Source organism: Aythya fuligula, chromosome 10, assembly GCF_009819795.1.
Source record: "Aythya fuligula isolate bAytFul2 chromosome 10, bAytFul2.pri, whole genome shotgun sequence".
In the NCBI taxonomy this organism is placed as follows: Eukaryota; Metazoa; Chordata; class Aves; order Anseriformes; family Anatidae; genus Aythya; species Aythya fuligula.
This window is the reverse complement of record NC_045568.1, coordinates 16,116,196-16,137,518: the sequence shown is the minus strand read 5'-3', so window position 1 is coordinate 16,137,518 and position 21,323 is coordinate 16,116,196. Positions and strand designations below refer to the sequence as shown.

At 42.9% G+C, this 21,323-nt stretch overlaps 1 protein-coding gene across 1 annotated transcript in view; it reads right to left on the bottom strand.

The window, feature by feature from the left end:
• The window catches only part of LOC116493186 (monocarboxylate transporter 2-like), a 30,545-nt gene extending 20,233 nt beyond the window's left edge, over positions 1-10,312 (bottom strand). Inside the window, exon 1 of the mRNA XM_032194349.1 lies at positions 10,096-10,312. Coding sequence (XP_032050240.1) covers positions 10,096-10,312 — 217 coding nt within the window. The remainder of the gene's footprint in view (positions 1-10,095) is intronic.
• Positions 10,313-21,323: the final 11,011 nt, after the last annotated feature.

The following is a 21,323-nucleotide window of genomic DNA, read 5'->3' as shown; positions in this document are numbered from 1 at the left end:
CTCCACTTTGCAAACCTTTACAGTACAAAGCATCATTACTTTCATTACCGACTCTCTCTAGAGAAAACTACAGTGCATTACTAAGGAAATCAAAAATCTCTTTTTAGAAACAAAGAATATTTTCAGAATTTATTTAAGAGCCAGGACAAATATTGATGAAGTTTCCTGCAATTACAGAGCACGGTTCCTGTCTACCTGCACTTGCAGATTTAATCAAAGGCAGACTGTGCTTTTCATTGAGTCATTACTGTGCTATCAAAATGATTTTAAAAAAGAACAAAGTTATATGCACTGCTTTACAAGTGATAAGAATGATTGACCCTGGTGATTTCATTGCTGTAATTACAGCCTGCCACAACAAACCAGCAGCTGCTTCAGCTAATGCTCTACTCCATGCTCACCCTTGGCTGCGCCCCAGACCCAGCTGTTTGACACCAGCCTGCTCTCCAGGCTGTTTCACTGATGCCCATGGAAATTTTAAGAGGTTATCTGACTTCTGGACAGCAGGCAGCCCACAGCCATGCTCTGCTGGGAGTTCTGAAGGCAGGAGAGCAGCCAGGAGGCTGCTGAAATGATGCCCAAGAAGCAGAAGCCCCAGAGGCAGCCCAGGGCGCAGTGCTGGTGCATGCTGCACAGCTCAGCCTCTGCTGCTGAGGATGCTGTGTGCCTTTATAGAGGCTTGCACGTGGTTCCATGCCCATTGCATTGAAGTGGATCCTATTTTGAAAGACAACAAAGGTGCCGCAAACCCAGCTGGAAATTTCGGGGATGTCAGCAGCGAGCTGGTCACAGATCACATTTCTGAAGGCACTGGGAGTCCCCAAATGCCCAAAAGGTACGGAAAATGAAACTTTTTGTAAGCACCAGGCTGATTTGAAAATCCCAGCTGGCACCAGTTTACTTCCAAAAACACCCCTTAGTTCATCTGCGCTCTGCATCTGGACACGTTTCCCTGAACGAAGTTGGAAACAGGATCAGAAGATAAACCTGCTGATAAAGCAGCTCAGAAGGACACCGTCGCCTTCCCTGTACGCTGCCCCGGAAAGGAGATTTCTGACTTATTTCTGCTGTGCAGCAAACCCACCCCAGCAGCTGGGGCAGGCTTACTCACCTGCGCCATACGTGGTGGCCAGCATGATGGAGGAGACCCACGCGATCTCGCTATAGGACGTGTCAAAGAAACCCTGGATCTCTTTGAAGAAGATGGCTATGCCTTTGGGGAAGGCGTAGGCAAAGCCGATAGAAATGAAAGCACCAAAAACCACCACCCAGCCCCAGCCACCATCCGGGGGGCCGGGGGCTGGCCCTGCGTTAGCAGGGGACGGCATGGCCGGGGGACGCGAGCCCAGCGCTCCTCGGGAAGCCCTGCAAAATAAAAGTGCAAACGGGCAGCGTCAGTGCCGGCAGCGCTGCCCCAGGCTGTGACCACAGCATCGCCCCCACGCTTCGGGCTGTTGATTAATTTTTAGTGTCCCCCTCTGCAGCGTCGCCGTTATCGCGAAGAACATCAGCAGTGCCACTGGGGCGGACAGCGCTGGAAACACCCCGTGGACGTGGCTATGATTAAAAACGCCGGCTCCAACCTGGTGCAGCCCCCACCCACCACCCCAGGACATCCCCCCAGGACAGCCCCAGCCACGTGTGGGTCCCCGCAGCCCCACACAGCAGCACCCACCTGTGGGATCGTGGCACTGAGCCCCTCGGGGAGGGCGATTCTGCACCGCCCCACGCAGGACAGCCCCACATGGGACCCGCCCCACACAACCAGCAGACCAAGCCCCCTCTGGGTTTACCTGCTTTTCCCTTTTTCCACTTTTTTTTTTTTTTTCCCTCACCACCCTACAACACCAAGCACTGGCACACAACCAGCCCACTGGGGCACTGGGGTTAATTAAATATCCGCAGTCATTTAAACGGAAATTAGGATTTTTTCCTGTTTCTACCAGCTCTCTTCCCTCCTGCTGTCCTGTACTCATACAACTACATCACAGCAGATTTGGTCAGATGTGCAGTCACTGTCTGCTCTCCCTTATTCACTGTATTTTCCACTTTTTCCGCTGAAGTCTTTTTGGGGAAACACTAGAACTGTTTGTTCTTGCTAGAAAGTTGCAGCTTTGCTGCCAGCCTCGTGTCTTGCTCCACCTTGTCTCCTCCTGCCTCAAGTAACAGCGGGTCTAAAAGGAATCCATCCACAAGTCTTCTCAGTCCCAATTCTGTGCAAATTCAGATGGATATGGCAGGCGAGCATCACACCCTGCCACCACGAGGGCTGGGCTATGATTTGGGCAGATTTGTGTGCCTGCCTGGGCTTCCCCAAGGACATGGAGAGACGGAGCTCGCTGATCCCATGTGGTGCTCCGTCTCACTTCAGCACCATAAACTGCTATATCCGAAATAACAAGATTTTAATAGTTACCCCTTTGGGTTCAGGTGCAAACACACCAATCTGTAATGAAGCAAGAAAGGTCTCCTTTCCTCCCTATTTCCATCCACCCTCCAATGCTCCCCAAACAGCCCGAGTTACCAGAATTCCCATTTTTATCCATAGGCAATTAGGCAATAACAGAGAGGGGGAAGGAATCGGTGCCTTGCTCAGTAATTTGCCCGGTGCAGTTAATCTACAGCTTTAAAGACCTCTTTACAGCACATCCATAAGATGTTTTATTACTACTATTTCTTCCTTCCTATAAAACTGAGTAAACTTAAAAAGAGCAGGAGACCTTGACTCATGGGTGCAGGGCCACAGCACGATGAGCTGGCGAATTTTGTCCTGGTGCAGCGCAGAGTCACTTTATGAGCTGCAGACACCCTTACAGCAAGCTTTTACAATGCAGCCCTGAAAATACAAATTCTGCCATTGCAGGGCACGATGGAAGTCTCCCCAGCATGAAAATCCCTGTCTGCAGCTGAATAAGGCAACAGCGAATGGGACAGGATGGTTTTCTCCTGTTTTCCTAAAGAGGGTTTGGGATTCCTGGAGTTTTTCTAATCAAGTTTTAGTGGCTGGTTTCTGTCTTCTGCCAAAAATGAAAACATGTGAGCACATATAAACCACCACACCCAAGACAGAAGAAAGGCACATCCTTAGCACTGCGCTATGTGCTGATGGGAAACCCCTGGAGCAGAGGGACGCAGGATCAGGTACAACACTGCAAATGGGAGAGTTTCCTTCTGCAGAAACATTAAATTTGATGTAATTTAAGGCATTTCCTCTGCAGCAAGCACTGGCACGTCACCCTCTGGGTAAACATTAACACAAATTGGTTGCAAACACCAAACGGGAGGAGGAAACCAGTTGCAGCAGGAGTTATTGGGAGGACAAATGATTTCTAAAGACACCTGAAAACCATCTGCACAGGTGTTGCTGCTCTGATGAGATGCTCACAAGCAGAACATGACCATCTGAGGGCAGAGGGAGAGTTTCTTCCAAGAAAAAGCCTGACAGCAGAAATCCTGGGCTCGCTAGGTCAAAAAGGACTTGCTAGTAATGTGGGGAGATGTGGGGCAGCTGCTTATGTGTGTGCCCCTCCTGTGGGAAAGAGCACAGCCCCCAGGGCCGGGCTCCACTCACCCATCCATGGCAATCAGATGCTTCCTGGAGGGCAGGATTTTTAATTTGTTGGCAAGCAGCAAGAAAATTCATTAAAATTGCAAAATACCTTTTCAACAAACTCATTTCCCTATCACAACCCTCCATGTAAATAAGTGGCTGCTATTGTTTCCCCAGCACTAAGCTCCTGGGGCAAGAAGAGGAGCAAATGGGGAAAGGGGCTGGGGATGTGTCAGAGGCTGAACCTGCTCTCAGAAGGGTCCATCTTCCACTCCTTGCAAAGCTTTCCATGGCAGTCCCCATAGATACTTTACATCTGGATTTTTATAAGCAAATATCCTTCATTTATTGAAGCCTAAGGCTTGATAAATAAGATTCTTTAAAATGTAAGCACACAAAAATAAAAAGACAAAAATAGAAGTGACGAGTCTTGACAGTCTGAGTGATTTCCTTTTACCAACAATAAATAATAATAAAAAAGGGAAAAAAAAAAAAAACCTGGACTCCCCTGAGAATGGAAAGCATTTATTTTTATTCTCGGTGGGCCACTTTGGTATTAGGAAAGAATTTTATCTGAATCCTTCTACACACAGCATTTTATTGCAGCTGAAGGTAGGAGCTACAGCTCTGTAACCCCAACAGTGTTTTTCCTTCACTGAGCCTTTGAAAGTCAATTAAAGGCTTTACAAATTGTTTCCACATTAAGAAAAAGAAAAAAAAATATCTGTCCCTAGCTCTGCTGCATCACAACAGCATTGGGTAAAGTGAGCAGCTAAAGATGTAATGGCACTTCTTCCAAATGTCTGCGGTACCCATTGCCACAGTGTGGCTGTTTCTCAAAATATTTTCTCATTTTCTATTTTCTCATAAAATGTATCAGCAGCAAAGTCCAATCCATGACTGAGGCTGAAATTACCTCTCAATTTATGAATGAGATTATATGCAGTTTTGTCCACAAAACCTAAGGGCCCTGCTCAGTGACCCAGGATGCAATACTGGTACTTTTGCAATTTGTCTTCAGAAAGAAATAGCCCAGCCCTTTAAAAATAGCCACATGCATTTATTTTCATAATAATATTATTTTTTCTAAGGGATCAGTCCATACTAATATAGATTAATATTTAGGAAAAGGTTTGAATTCAGCAAAATTCTCTGCTCTCAGCCCCACCCAGATGCAGTGACAAAATTCAAGCCTGAGGACAGACGAGTGCTTTCCTCCCAGGTAAGCTCAGACTGACTGGCCTCTGCTCACCACTGGGCTGACACAACACATTCCTCAAAGTTTAGCCACCAGACCTCCAGCATTCAGGGATTTACTGCTAGTATTGTCATGCTCAAGGTATTAATTAAAGGGAACCTCGCTCTGCCCAGTGGTTCCCAGGTAGGGATGCAGAAGCACCGTGGCCTGTCCCTGTCCCTTGGCTATGGCTATTTTGAGGACACCTTTGAATCCCAGGCAGCCTCTCTGGGATGGCATGAGATGTTTGTCTGTCTGTGGGCACAGTCCCCAGCCCCAGGCGTCCCTGCACCCAGCAGTGGGGTGACACCATGTGGGGATGAGGGATTTCTGTGCTGCTGGAAGCTGCCGAGGCAGCTGGCAGAGCCTCGTGCCTCCATTTTGCACCTGGTGATGTTTTACAAGGGGGCCAAGGGAGGTCAAAACAGAAAGTTATGAAACGTCAAACTTGTTTTTTGGCTAAGCTGTGGTATTAATAGCACTGCAGAGGCCAGGCAGGCAGAGGAATTCAAACAGCAGTGAAACCCTTGAATGGCTCCAGCTCTGCATCGCGCCATCTAGCCAGCCAGGTACATGAAGCACCGCTGCTGGAAGTGCTGGTTTCCCTGAGACCAAAACACAAAGCCAGCAGCAGCACCACTTCTTCTCCTTTTCCCCTGTTGCAGGGGTTTAATCAGTAGCCCAAACAGGAACAGTTGTGTTGGTAAGAAGATGGCTACAATTAATTTAAATCTAATAATTGGAATGTTTTCACTTGGGAATTAAAGCAAATTATTCCTTTGCTATTGCATCTTCATCTCATTTACATCTTAATCCCAGTAGGGCCTTGCTCTGTTATATTTGGAAAATGACTGCATAGGAAGGGAAAAACAACAGAGCTGAAGGACCCGAAGACACACAGAGAGTTCAGCTATTAACTTGAATGGCAGATGTCTGGCTACGCCAAGCCCTGAATGGCCAAAAATTAGCAGAGATACCATGTTTTTCTCAAACATCACTAAAAGCCAAGCGGGTGGCATTTCAAATTGTGCACACAAACACAGGCAAACAAACAGCTGGGGTGGAAGGTCATGTTGGAGGTGCAATTACACTTTACCCAGAGCAGCACGTCACTCTCATTTGTACCGAAAGCAATGGGGAATTCACTGAAGGACATGGTGTGCAGCAGGATCCTCTGCACTCCCACCTGCAACTCTCCCTAAGTATCTGTGGCATAGCTGGGGCCAGAAGACCACCGGTACTCCCAGCCCACCTCCAAGGCTGTCTTGCTACAAATAAACGCTTGGGTCTTTAGCAATAGGACAGAAGGGCAAGTAACACTTCAACAAGGTGGAGAGCTTCAGATCTCATTAAACTCTCCTGATGTCTGGGAGATGAGAGATTTTACAGGGGCACCAAGAAGAGCAGCTCCCTCTTTGAAAGAGCAGAAAGCTGGCACTGTGCAGTGGTGCCCAAGTGTGAATTGAGGGCCAGGAGCTCCTCAGCACAGGGGGACATCACACTGGTCTGCAGGTAGTCTCTGAACACCATTGTTTGCAGGTCATAGAACTCTGAGCCATTACATAACAAAGGTATTTTCCCCCCAGAGTTAACCCGCCCTTACCCAAGTATTCAAGGCCTTGGAGTCAGTTAAACCTGCAGAAAAACTGTCCCAAAGAGGCAGATGGAAGTTTGTGTTGTGTTTTGTTGTTGTTCCAGCATAGAAAATTGTTGTGATGAGTGTCTGCAACTGCTTGATGGTTCCTGTTCTTCCATGGATTCCCCCAATAAACCTCCCTCTGGGACTGCAGTGCCCTGAGAGCTGCAACCCCTTGGCTACACAGAAGTAGGGCACTTTTGGCTTGCTTCAAGGACAAGGATGCAGCCAGCAGAAGCCAGGCTCACTGTGACCACACAGCTCTCATCACCCCTGAGGCTGACAGACACTGCAAGGGAGCAGGGGGAAGCAAGACTACAGGGTAAATCCTGCAGCCATTGTGCACATAAACAGCTCCTCTGCGTGGGGCGGAGGACACCCAGCCTGATCCTGCTACATTTCAGTTGAATACTTTGGTATGGAAACAAGAAATAGAATCAATGGAAAGGATTATTCATGCACCAGGTAGTGTGGGCAGCTGTGTACAACATCCCTGCAATGCATCAGCCCTCTGTGCCCTTAGCACAGGGTGATGCAACACGCAGTATTTCTGTAGGTAAACTCAGCAGCGCTCCTGAGCCTGCATTTCCCCTGTTTCTTTGCCCTTCTGGCTGACCGTTGTCCAGCAGATCGAGCACGATGCTTTAGTATTAACTTTCAAGGTCTTACACAGATTGTTCTCTAGGAGCTTGTTGAACTTTTGACACTGTATGTCCATTCTGCCCTATGAGATCAAAGAGAGGAGACTTTTGGTCCAAGCACAGTGTTTACTCAAGCTTGCTGTAATCCTGGCTTTGCAGACCAACCTTCCCAAGAGCCCCCCAGTTGCCACAGGCATGACTCCTTGTAAGGCAGGCTTCACAGATGCACTCATTACTTGGGTCATATTTATAGGACACTCCATCACTTAACAATCCCAGAGACCTTTGGGAAACCAAGTGTTTACAGACATGCAATTCATTTCTAAAATTTCATTCACTTCTCAGCCTCCTTTCCTAAATATCATGCTTGGGGCTGAAATTTTCCAGGCTTCTAGCACTATGGATTAGCAAATCAAAATTTTCAGCTGACAAGTGAAATCCTGGCTCCACTAAAGGTGATGGCAAAGTGCCTATGGACTTCAGTGCAGACAAAATTTCACCCAGAAGGAATATCCAACATTTTTTGAAGCTTTCTTTTTTTTTTTTTTTTTTTAATTGCTCTAGTGCTAAGAAACTTACACTCCCCTACACTACTACTTGGTATATAGCTAGCTGTAGCATTTCTGAACATTGTAAAACTAAAGTTGTGGTTTGAAGGCATAATTCCCCCTGAAGGCATCCCCTGGGTACCCTCAACCTCCCTGGCCAGTCTTGCTGGTGTTTTCCTCCTCCCTCAAACAAGGGGTACAGCTTCACTGGATGCTGCAGGATCACTCTAGATTTATGCTGGTGTGTGAAAGGAAGATCAAATTGAGTATTCAATTACTTATGCATTCAAAGATATTTATTTTCTGAGATGAAACTACTAAATCTGTTATTATTACCATTCCCTCCTCTACGATAATTAAGCATGATGCTGCTGTCAGATCTATGGAGATGTCAACACCATTTACAGGAAACAACTTCTGAAAGATGAGAACATGATGAGAAAATGTTTAGAATTATTAATCATTTGCAAGAACAGAGTAGATAATTGACCTTCCTTAATTCTAGAAAAGTCTATAATCTTTATACAGACATTTTTCGCGAGACTTTCTTTTTTTTCCCAATATATATTATTTTGGTAGTTCATTTTTAAAACCCAGATGCTACAGTGATTTTAAAACTAAGAGAGGCTCAAAGCAACAACTACTGCACCATAAGACAGAGCCCTATCAAGGAAAATTGCCCTTATGGCAGTCAGCACAGGCCTAGTGCCTATGAAAATGCCAGGAGAGGTACCGTAAGACCCCCCATCAGCAGTGAGTTCTTAACCTGAAGGCTGCGTGATGGCAAATATAATGCTGAAAAGGAGAAGTCATCTTGATTCTGCCAGTCAGGACAACGTCTTGTATTTCCTTGCTAATGCTGACATCTCCCTGCTGTTACCTCTGACATCTGGAAACATCAGGAACTTGTGCATGTGGCTGCAGCTTCTAGTGATAGCTCTGCAGCAATAGGGTGTCAAAAGCATCAGTATTTGAAGATCAAGATGAAAACCTCAAGTTTTATGCTGTAGCGGCTGCTTCCCCCATCAGGATCACTCACTCCAGTCCCTATGCTTTATTCTCCCCTGCATCTTCATCAGGTTGTTGAAGATAGCTCAGAGAATGGGGAGGGGGAGACAAAAATGTCATTTGGTCTGAGACATCCCTAAAGGTGTTCAGTTTCAGACATCCAGATCTCAGAAGGCACTGAGCAGCCATCCCGAGGAAATCAGGCCTGTAGCAGCCATGCACAGCCTGAATCCCTAACATGAACCTTTCCAGCCTTTTGTTCGGCGTTTCATTTTACTCTGCTGACATGAAACCACAACAGACACAGTGGTTACAGAATATGCACTCATTGTTTCAAAGGAAAATACATGCTCATTAGACCTGCTGATTTAATAGCCCTGGAAGCGAGCTTCCATCCTTCTGAGACTGTAGTCCCAAGGCCCTGGTGAAGCCTTCTCACTGCCTCTGAGGCCATTTCACACAGCAGCTTTTTTTATCACTATGCAGAGCTCCTTCCTGAGTTACTGAGGTGCTGGGTGTGCGCTGGTGTGGCTATCTTATGTTCTTGGTGTTAATCCTTTTACATTAAACCCTTGCAACACAAGCTAAGAATGAAGGCTCTGCTAAGGGCCAGGCAGTAACTCCTGTCAGCTGCACCTCACAAAGCACCAGCAACCTAAAAACAAGACGGTAATCTACTAACCATTAATAGCAAGATACACACCGGCTGCTGAGATCAAAGTGGCAGGATGATACCTGGCATCAGTATCTAAGGCAAGCATCTCTCTGAGAACATCCACTCAGTGATTTCATTACGAGGACAAGCAACACCTTCCTTGGAGCTTTGCATAACAGCGATGTTTGCCGCCAAGGGACAAGCACTCAGTGAACAATTTAACCTGAAGTGACCAGGGAACACATTTGTCCTTTCAGAGAGATTCTCCAGACAGAAATCTAAAACTTTGTCCCTTAAAAATTCACAGCAAAAATTTGGCAACAGAATTAGGTAATATTTAAAGACACATTTACATACTAACTCAACATCTACGTGCATGTATGCTATGCCTGTTCACCAGCTGAGTTTTAGGTTTCAAGCTTCCAATATCATCCGTACAACAATGAGTGCCAGAAACATGTTTTTTTTATTTCAAAAAGAAAGCCAAGAAGAGGAGCAGGACAAAAGCTGTAATGCTGAATATGCTGAAATAACTGTCTAGGTTTAAAATAATTCCCCTGTGGCCAAGCTCCAAGGCAAACACATCAAGATTTCTGATGAAATAACAAAAACTGATGACATCGTATATGTTATCGATAAAATATCCAGCAGTGCTGGTTTTCTCTGTTTTGCCAATGCACAACATCAGAAAACAGAAAGCCAATTTTCAGGTTAGATCTTTCCAAGAACTTTCTCAAAGAAATATGTTCTCTCCTCCCCTTTTGGTGTGGAGCTCTGACCTCCTCTGATACAAAGAAAGATGAGGTCTTGCTTCACTTACCTCCTCCGTAGGTGGTAGCACACATGATGGAAGTTATCCAGGCAATCTGGCTGTAGGAGATGCTGTAAACAGCCTGAAGCTCTTTAAAGTAGATTGTGAAAGCTTTAGGAAAGGTGTATGCAAACCCAACCGAGATGGAGGCCCCGAACACCACTGCCCAGCCCCATCCTCCATCGGGGGGGATGTAGCCCAGGTCCGAGGGGAGTGGAGGAGACATGGTCAATCCAGACCTCAGAGCAAAAACCACTTCCCAGTGTCCTGCAGAGCAAAACACATGCGTGTTTTACAGAATGTGCACATCATACAGCCAGGCATCATCTTATTTAATAGTACAATTATTCAGTAGTACAGAGAAACACTCACTCTTCAAACCTTTATATTTTGCTGGTTATTACAAGTTTTACTGTGCAATTCTAACACAGTCAAAATCACCCTTCCCTCTTCAACAGCCTTGCCCAGCCCTTCCACCTGTATTTTAAATACATGCCCTCAGAAGACTCCGACACCTTCTGTGCTGAGGGACAGGCCCCATTTTATCGAAGCGAATGCCTGCCCCCCACCCAGCCAGCAGCTTGGTGTCTCACCTCAGGGTTGGCTCCTGGAGGTTGATCCTTGCTCAGACACTCAGCCCGTCCCTCGGAGAGAAGGAGATGCCACACTCATGCCGTTTTCAGGGTAAAGGCTCCATTGCTCATTTTTCAGATGTGGGTGGAAAAGCTCAATTTCAGGTTACCCCTGCTTAAAAGAAGTCTCATAATGTGAGCAGCAGGTGATCAGCCCCACAGTGCAGCCAGCTCCCCTGTCCTGTACTGGGATGGGGCTTTCTCAGCCACTTGTTTTCCCCAAGCCAACAAGCAAACTGAGAGCAACTGCTTGCAAAGCGGCTGAAGTTCCTTCCTACATTGGGGCAGCAATTCCACTCATGCCTGGCTCCTGCCAGGTTAGCAGATTATGCTCAGGAGCAACACGGATCAAAGACAGCATTCACTCATTTGCATTCTTCCCATATTCCCTAGCCACTAAAATAAAATTAAAAAAAAAAAGTTAAAAGAAAAAAAAAAAAAAAAAAAAAAAACATTATATGCACCTCTGGAGTTAATCTACAAATCTATTCATCTATTCTCAAGGCCCAAAACATCAAACCAGAGGGGAGAGGAGCAGCTCCCATTGCAAACGGTGCTGGGGAATGCATCTGCATCTTTGTGGACAGAAAGGTGGATTTTTGTCCTCAAAGGAAAGGCCTTTATCTACTGCAAACTTGGAAGCAGGAGAAGCTGGTAGGAAAGGGCATGAACAGAGCTAATGGGAAGGAGCAGGCACAGGTATCAGCTGGACACATTCTGCTGAACCTCAGAGGTAGCAGTCAGCTCACTGGGAAGACAGGCACATTTGTTTATCTTGGAAAAAAAATACTCAGGAAAAATCCCGTGTAATTTGCATCTATCTGAGAGTCCTTCACTTCTTGACAACATTGGATTCAAACTGTTAGTAGGAGTACCCGATTGGAACAGTAAGGGAAAAAAAATATTTTAAGCTGATGATATGTCTACAGACAAATTCCTGAATTCATGCCTTCTATCCTTTACTTTTACAGCTGTCAGGCCATAACACTAATATGGGGGCTTCACGCTGCAGGCTTCGTGCTCCCCCTATGCCTGGACAACCAGTGCGCACTCAATAGGCAGACACGTTTCTCCTTGTCTGCCTCAGTGGCATGCTGAGGAACCCCCAGATCATGACTTGAAAATATAGAATTAGGAGAAGCAGCTGAAAGCCAGTCCAACCATGATGTATAAATACAATGAAATCTGGTTCGTAAATTCTCAGCTTGCCCTACGTGTTTATTTGCTGCTCCTCTCATCGAAACATTGTCCCAGAGCCTCCTGCTTGTCGTTGTCACTAACTCACTAACCCAAGTTTATCCACCCTACACTGTTGGTCATTCCTGTTGCGACCAAAGGTCATGAAAGAAAAAACTGCCCTGAACAAGCAGAATGCCTCATTGCTTTTGGATGAGATTTCCAGGTATTACAGGAAATACACGGATATGTTTAGGAAACCCTTTGCAAAATACTCTTCAATGAAGAGTATTTCATCCACTGAAAATTTTCATTCCCCCCAAAGATAATTGTTGATTTTTTTTCCATCATAACCTTTCTTCACTGTTCTTTTGATCAGGCTGAGACCGTTCAGCACCACTTACATTTGATCTAAGAGCATTTATTAAGGTCAGACTAGATGATCTTAGAGATCTTTTCCAATCTGAATGATGCTATGATTATTATTTATTTAAGCCCACACTCAGCATTGCAAAAGCATCACTGCTGAGAGGTTATGCTGGAGAGGGATGACCACACGTCAGTCCTGTCCTCACCCTCACTACCAGCTGCTGTGGGCAAGAAGGACGCGTGGTCAGATCCAGTCTAACAGCACAGAGGGATTGCACTGCGCTTCACTGAGACGCACGGGAGGACTATCATTTACAGCCCAGAATCCTCACTGGCAGATGAAAGGCAGGTGTGGTAGAAATCCTCTTGCCTAATTCCCCTTCAAGTTAAAGCCAGTTTATTCCCTTGCATGCCTGGGATTATCATGGGTGCCCAGACCAACACTACTCCTGCTTGTGCTTTGAGGTGCCAAACACCTGCGAGTCTGGGGCAGGAGCTGGGCAGCCACAGGAGAGCTGTGCTGTGCCCCAGCTCCACAGATCTTGAAAATATGCAACAAGTTATTCTGATGCAGAACCTATTGTTTCCTGTCATCTTTTTTTTTTTTTTTTTTTTTTTTTTCTACATGAAAAATATTTTGCATTGTCTTTTCATTTTTTTTTTTTTAACATCATACATGGGTGGGATTTTAGAAGGAAACTCATGTTAAGGAGTAATAGCGGTGCTGTTGGAATGACTGTCCATTGACAAGACATTTAAGAGATTTTATTACTTAAGAAATATGCATTTCATCATGCCATTTCTTTCACTTATGGCTATTCTACCCAATTTAAGCCATTCAAATATTGTTGAGGATATCAAGCTCCCAAAAATATTGACATATCCTAGAGGCTCTGAAATTAGACAAAATAGAATTGATTAAAGGGCGAGCACAGCAAGGACATGTTCCTAATTTAATATCATATTTGTTATTCACAGTCTACCAAAGTTCAGGATATGCAAAAATTCTCAGGCCCCTCAAATTCAAATCTTTTTTGGCAGTCATTTAAAAAGGTTGAGCCTGGGCTTTAAATATATTCTCAGGGATTAACAAGAAAGGTTATTTTTTATTACAACCAATTCATTCTGCTTGTAAAACTCTGACTAATTGTACACCACCTTTAGAAGTCTAACATTATGAATATATTTGTTCATTTAATTTCATTTTCTGTGTAACGGCAGATTTATTGAGAGGACATTTGCATAAAAACAGATTATGGTATCAAATTCATTGTCCAGCTTTCCTACATCAAGGTTAGCTCTTACAGAAAGCCAAAGGGAGGAACTGAAATTAAATCCAGCTATTATTATTAACTCATTCTTTCTTTAGGAATTGTTTCTGCAGGCTGTGCTCCTGCTCTCCTCCTGAGCGCTTCGCATACAGTGCAACATCTCACTGCCAGTCATGGCAATTTTAACCTTCTGGCTGAAGTTCTCTTGCATGACCCCAGGGTCACCTAAAATCCTGCGTCAGACTTATTTTGGTCAGTAAGGAACAAAGGAAGGGATTCATAGGCCACACTGACACTTGACAAAGGGTAAATTTCACCCTGGAGTGAGAGGAGGGGGTACGGAAAATTCCTGAATTTGTTACCAGTAAATCAAGCAGTGGAACTGGGCTGCTGAAAGAGCAATGTCCACAATGTGGCCACGCACTTTGCAGAGGTTTATGTAACCCAGTTTCAGTAGGAATGTTTCCATAAGACTTGCATTCCAAATCCCCATTTGGGGGATTTAAAACATTCCCCTGCCACGTTTATAATCCAAACAGAGCAGCGCACTACTTAGGTACAAGAAAAAACAGGAAAAAGCTGACCATAGGCAGGCCTGTGCAATGTTCTCATCCAATCTGAGGAGAAAACCCAGCAGAAAGGTAAACAAAGACAACAAGAAAAATGATTCATCCAAGCTGACTTTGCAAGTCAGCATCTGCTGGAGCCTGTATTTCCTGCCTCGTAGCCACATGCAGTCATGCATATTATTTTGCATTGGCCCAACAAAAATACCTTCCCTACAAGGGCACAACGAAGGCCTAAAACCATGCACTAGCTCCTGGTTTACATTTATAAGAAAGGCTTCTACCAGCGCAGCCACAGCCAGCTGAGCTGTTCCTCTTACAAACACCTCCCATTTAGAAGGATTTTCTACCATCCAACAGTAAGAGCATGCCGAAAAGTCACCGAGGGTCAAAAGGCAGCAAGACATTTCCTGGGAGAAGTTCACTGAGGGCTATTAAACAACGATAACACCTCTGGCGTTGCTGGTTGCAAATTACTGGAGACTGGGTACATCAAGAGCTTGCTCTGTTCTTGTTTCCCTCAGTAGCCACCAGTAACTCCCTGCCAGGGACAAAATTCCAGAATTCCAGTTGGACAGGGGTTGGTATGGTCTAGTTCCTCCTGCCTCACTGGTCACGTCTTATAACAGATATTAATTCATTTAGACTATTAGAACTAAGTAACTTCTATGCTGCTAGACTTTTTCTTCCCAAAACGTGCTTTTTTCTTGCAGGTACCAGCTTGATAGCTCCCTTGGTTCTTACCCATTCTAGAATGGTGAACTCCTATGGGGAACTTATCATCCTAAATGTCTATGATAAACAGAACTAAGTAATTTCTAACAACTCATTCAACAAACACCACCTGCTCTTGTTCGCTGGATACCTATGTAAACAGGCTCTCAGGGTGGTCATTCTTTTTTTAAAAACAGCAATGCCCAAATTGGAAATATTTTCTGCTGGTAGTTATTGGGCTGTGACTCTTTGCATGCGTTTCAGACACAACAGCAACTGTTCAAGTTACTTTTCAAAATCATTTTGGAAAATCTTGGTCAGTTCCATCAGCAGATGAGATGGACAAGAGAAACAGAAACTCTACTGTTTTGTCAGCCTACAAAAAGTTGCAATTTCAATAACTAATCAGATGGTTCCTTTGCCTTAGTACTTGCTCTCCACACATTAGTTTTTGATGGAAAACGTGGCCCATCTTTTATTTGTGTAGTTTAAATAAAAAAAAAAAAAAAAAAAAAGCAAATTTGCAGAGCAAACACAATTTAAGCATGTCACTTCATTTATTGGTTGTTAGAGGAAGTTAATTTGATGTTCATCAAATGCTCCTGCCCATTAACTTATTTCTCAGAATGTTTGAAGAAATCTGTTACAGAAGGAATATGGCCAGAATGAAACCAGAAGAATATGAAATAATACAAAACTTACTTGCAAATATTTTTCTGCACCCACCATCTCGATTTCAAATTAATCAAATTTAGAATAGAACACCGATAATCACATACAACGTAACACATACACAAAATCAGAAGTTGGCACAAACCAAGCATACAATTTGTACTTTCTTACATTAGAACTGCCCGTTGCCACCTTTCCACGACAGTAACCGATCCGCAGACAGATCATGTGCAGGTCTAAGGAGACAGAGGGACACAAAGCGTTCCTTTAAATGGATATATTTGGTACTATTTTGGTTGATGTTTTACAGATATGTTTTCATTGCTGGTACTCAGTGACACTTCAAGATCTAAATAAGCACATACTGTCTTTTAACAGGTCAGACTCCACACTTTAGGGCCAGTAAGTGACGCTGTCAGGGCACACAGCCTCCTCTCCATGACCTGTTGTGGGGCTGTGCTGTGTGGGAAGGGGCAGCCTGCAGCCCATCTGTATAGACTTGCTTGCAGCATTGCTCTTTCTTCTCCAGGAATGCCTCACTTTTGCTCAGGTGATCTAAAGATCAGATCATGCATGATCTAATCCACCTCCTTCGCTCCTCTTCAGGGAGATCACTACCTTCGATACCTTCTCTGCTCAAAGCTCATGGCACGCGGGAAGCTGCGTAGTCCTTCAAAACAAAATAAAAATAAAAATAAAAATAAAATAATAATAATAAATTAACACCAAAACTAGTCTGGACAAGTGTTCTCCAAATGTAAACTTTTAGCATTATGTCATGAGGGAATGTACACGGGGTTTTGTACCTGTGCCTGATCAGGCCCAGGCTCTACTACTACACACAACTCATCTTCTGAGGTAGAACCTGTTTTAGGTTGTATTCGGAGGGCCAAACCTTTTAAAAATGTAATGGGTCTGCACAGCTTGTGCATGACATTAGGTTCTTAAAGAGGAATAAGATCCTACTGCTACCATTGGAAAGGGAAAGCTTTCAACAACACAACCCTATGCTTAAGAAAGTCTGCTGTGGAGAGATATGTTGTAAAAGGTTTGTTAGCTTTCCTTCTCCTGAAGTAACTTGTTAAACTGTAGCTTGATCACCCCAAGTTAGCTAAAGTTAATAGATAGCTGCCTCTTACAATGGATATTTGCATTATCATTTGTACAGAAACACATAGATCAGCAGCAAGGCACACGGGACCTTACCCACATGTTAAAAGGGGAGGGATTCAAGCTCTGCTGGCCTCACTCTGCCCCCTTGTAGAGGCAGCGAGCAGACTACATGCTGCCAGCAGATAAGGAGAAGGCAACGCCTGGGTGTTTATTCCTTCATCTACTGCCTGCACAAGTGTCCTCCTGCAGGATACACCCCAAAGAAATGTGCATAAGTGTGCTTCTAGGGGCTGAACAGAAGGCTTTGGGGTTTTGAAGAACCAGTGTGGATTCACAGAAGCGGATTGCCATGGAGCAAACCTGATGGATTATTTACGTAATGTCATTTTGTTCTGGGGCGTGAACATGTTTCATTCCTCCAGCAGTTACTTCCAAAATAACTTGCTTTGGTTCCCTAAGAATGCCTGAAAGGAAAACCAGCACAGCTAAAAACGATCTGCCCCCTCCCACCCACTATAACACGTACATGTGCTTTACAACACATGCCAAGTGATAAGAGGCTTTTGCACACTAGGATATCTGGGGCACTTGAGGCAAATTCATTTATCCTTAAGCACGATAGCAGAAGAAAAGTTTGGGAATCAAAGACTATGGCTGAACTACTCCTACCCCAGTTTTGGCTCTGGTCCCTCTCCCTGGAGATTATAAACCAAGAGTGTCTTCCAGATATGACTTTTATGACTTGGCTGAAAATTTGCAGACATCTTCATGAACATGTTTTATAAGCCAGATAGCAGCTACTACTTAACTCGCAAATACCCTGATGTCTTTTCAAAGGAGCCACGAACAGGGCTGCTAAGCAGCAGAACTATTCAGATATGTCTGAAGAGCAAGGCATTCTCTGAGGCTTCTGCTACAAGTGCTCAGTTCAGTTTATTTTCCCCCCTGCTTGAAAACAAAGTTATAAGGAGATAATTCTAATTAGCTTCTGCAGCTTTAGGTTTGTCCAAACTGTGGACCCCAAGTTAATTCAATTTGTCCTCAGGCAGCCGAAGCAATTTGGCTATCTTTTTCTTGCAGTCATGTTATTTTACTTTGACACAACTTTTTCCCTTGGGGATTACAGATGGAGGTCTTTTTTGTCCCCTCTTGCCAGCTTCAGCTTTCTTAACTTCTTTAAGTCCCAAGAGTTGATTACTTACTAGGGTGTTATTAAGCCCTAACACAGCACTAGGGAATATTTCTTTACAAGTCCTTCAAGCTTTGGACAGAACAAAGGTGCTCCAACCCAAGGGGACAGCAAACAGGACAACTGAGTTTAGGATGCTTTTATCACATAAAAGGTGATGTCTCTTCCGACCTTAATGATTCTATGACTAGATTTGATTGGATTTGGTTGTACTTTCATGCTGTGTCTGGAGTTTGCTAATAAAATAGTAACTGAGAGTCCAAATTGTCCCCAGGTTGGAGTTCATAGTTGTAGTTACCTAATACTCGAATGGTAAAAGCATCCTAAAAAATAACAAAGTGCTATCACAGGGTTAATTTTCAGAAACTTACCAAAAAATTATGCAATGGATTTATCACAATTGAGTGCAACCGGTTTTGTATTTCAACAATAGGTTTATTTTAAGAAACATAACATGACATTAAGTAAAAATGCAAAATTGTGCAATTATGGCAAAATGTTTAAAAATCCACACATTTGCCCTCATAGGACTACAGTACTTCTTACTAACATACCTGAGCACTGAATGTTGGATGCCATTTCTAAACAGCCTTACGAACAGGGAGCTCTTCAGTTTCTTGTAGAACATACAAACACTGCATGTTTGGTGCACCAAAATTGCTTTTAGTTAGCCTAAGTTTTACTGATAGAATCAAGTGGAAATTACAAAATGCTTCCTTCTAAAGTAATTAATAATTCTGAAAGAGATTCACGCTTATGTAAATCCTTACAATGCTAGAAATTAATTTAATAAAAGGGCAGTAAATGAACGCAGAAAAATACTAAGGGGGGAAAACGTACAGGTTACTGTTTAAATATTATCAGTACCTTTGGTGCAATTATTTCTTTTTCTGTGCTGTGCAAGTTTACTTAAGCTTGACTCTAAAGCGAAAACTTTACCAGGAATCTGACTTTCAGCAAAATGTAGAAGCATTTTAAGAATTGGCAAAATCTCACAGCTACGTTACTGTCTCAACAAACTCCTCATGCAAAAGATTCAGTATATTCTACTCCCACAGCAAGTTCCAGGATTTAGCTTTTTTTAAAAAAAACGAAAACAAAACACATTACAGACTTGGATCACACCCTCAGTTTGAATGGTTAAACAGAATGGAGATCTTCGTACTTTAGTGCAGATAAACAAAATTAACAAACCTACTGCAGAATTAACCACAGCATATTGTACTTCTACACATCACATGACCAGTCAATTGCTAACTCAATTCTATTTCATAGTTTCAAGTAATATATTGAAATTTGTTCTACTAAATAAATATAGAAGATTGTCAAAAAGCAGCAAGAAGTCTTGTAAATATTCAACCAAGCTTAAACAAAAAAAAAAAGAAAGAAAAAGTTACATAACACTTTGCAAAAGAATGGTTTTACACACAAATGCAACACTGTTAGGGAGGGTGCTTCAGAAAGCTTGCAGCTAGAGGCCTACAACAGCGCAAAGAGCTAGCCAAGGACTAAGGATAACTTGAAAAATGAAATTAGTTGAACTTAAAAAAAAAAAAAAAAAAAAAAAAAAAAAGCTCTTATTCTTGGCTATGAATATATATAAAACAGTATCCAGAAGAAAACTAAACAAAGAAACACACCTCAACACTGGTGTACAATGCAGCCTTAGCAAGTATTGTCGACTTCAACTTTACTTCAGAAAAAAAATAAATCAGGCGCTCGCATTTGAAAGAAGCAGTTTGGTAAATCTCTGGAAGATGAGGTATGTAATGCAAAGAGGCTTTTTTTTTTTCCTTTTCATTTCACAGTTTTGTTGTTGTTTTGTTTTTGCCTTTCTAACATTTTGTGCAAGAATTAAGAAACAGAACCAGGCAAGTATTTCTGTAAATCAAAGGTTCCATTTGGGAACAGACAAACCACATGGCAAATGAACGTTGTCCAAATCCTCAGCCATGCCAGGGGGATAAACATTAATGAGCTAAATATTTGGCTTACTCAAATATCAGCTGCTAAGCCAGATAATGGTAAGAACTTACAGCCAGCAGTGGCCACTGCCATTTCAAGTTAACTGGTTTACCGCGGTCAATTTGAGAAAATAGGAAAGAGTAAGATAACGCACACCTCTAGCTCTGGAAAAATTAGACCTGTAGCAAATCAAACCTGGCAAACTATAGCCAATAAGTTTTAGGATTTCTCTTTTCCCTTTTACATCCAGTTTTCAACTACTGAAGTAGAGGCCGAACTCTGTAATTATTTACTTCTGCAAAAGTAAGGTAAATGTTTAATACATAGAGAAAAGTGTTGCAATATATTGAATCCCTATTCTAAATTAGCATCTAAGATTAAGCCATGGACACTTACTGTCAATTTCTCTTTAATACACTGGGTAACGAAGACAGCTCAGTAGTGCAAGTTTTCACATTATAGATCAGAATGAATTAGAAGGTATCTGAGGGCTTGATCACAGGAAGAAAAAGATGATGTGTAAAGTTAAGCCACACACTTTAAAGTTACTGGAGCACATGCTAACACTGCACATAGCACTGCACTTTAGTGGAGACAAAAGGAACACTCCACAAAAAAACTTCAATATTATTAAGGCCTTATCCTGTCACCATTCTGTGCAAGAATACCACTACAGTAAAAATGTTATGTTAAAAAAGACAATAAGATGACAGAACAGGGCCTGAAAACAGACACACACTCCATGAAAAATAACAGGCTGTCTTAAACAAGTAGCGTAAGGTTAGCCCATTTCAGACAAACAAGTATTAAAAATGTACTAGCACCATCAACTTTTGGGTTAAAGCCCTTTATGGGATGAAAATAGATTTTAAGCAGTGTTAAAAATGTTTTTGTTTTTGTTTTTCTTGCAGCACTACACCTAAGTGGCAGAAAAAGAGGTGTTGGGATTTGTTTTCAATATCTTTAAGATCAATTTTGACAAAAATCCACAGACGGAAGTGGTACAGCAAACTGAACAGGCCTCCTTCCAGGGCAAAGGTATTCCATGTTCCAACTCTGGCTTGAGTTTTTCTCCCAAACTGTAGTGCACAAACATTACAAACATCTTAGAAGACTTCAAAAGCAGTACAAAAAAAAAAAAGATCATTATGAATCAGGATCTACCATTCCTCTATGTAATTTCAATCTAAAATTAAAAAAAAAAAAAAACAAAAACACAACTTAGTGATATTGCCTCAAATTTTACCCGTATTTAAAAAAAGAGAAAAAAGAAAAGTCACTTCAAAACAGCTTGGACATCCTTAGCTACTAATGCTAGATTTTCTTCCACTGTAGTGCATAGTTATCCTGGCTCTTCCACTTAATTTGCTCTTACCACAAAAACACCCCTCAAGTATGACATGATTAAGTGTTTACCAGAAAAAAAATGCTGATAATTGCACTTTGTAACCTCCTTCTCATTTCCCAGGAAAATAATCAGTAAATATGAAACTGAACCAGTAATTCCCTCCCCAGACTGCAACCTTTAAAGAGCACCCATCCCCACATACAAAAAAAAAAAAAACAACCT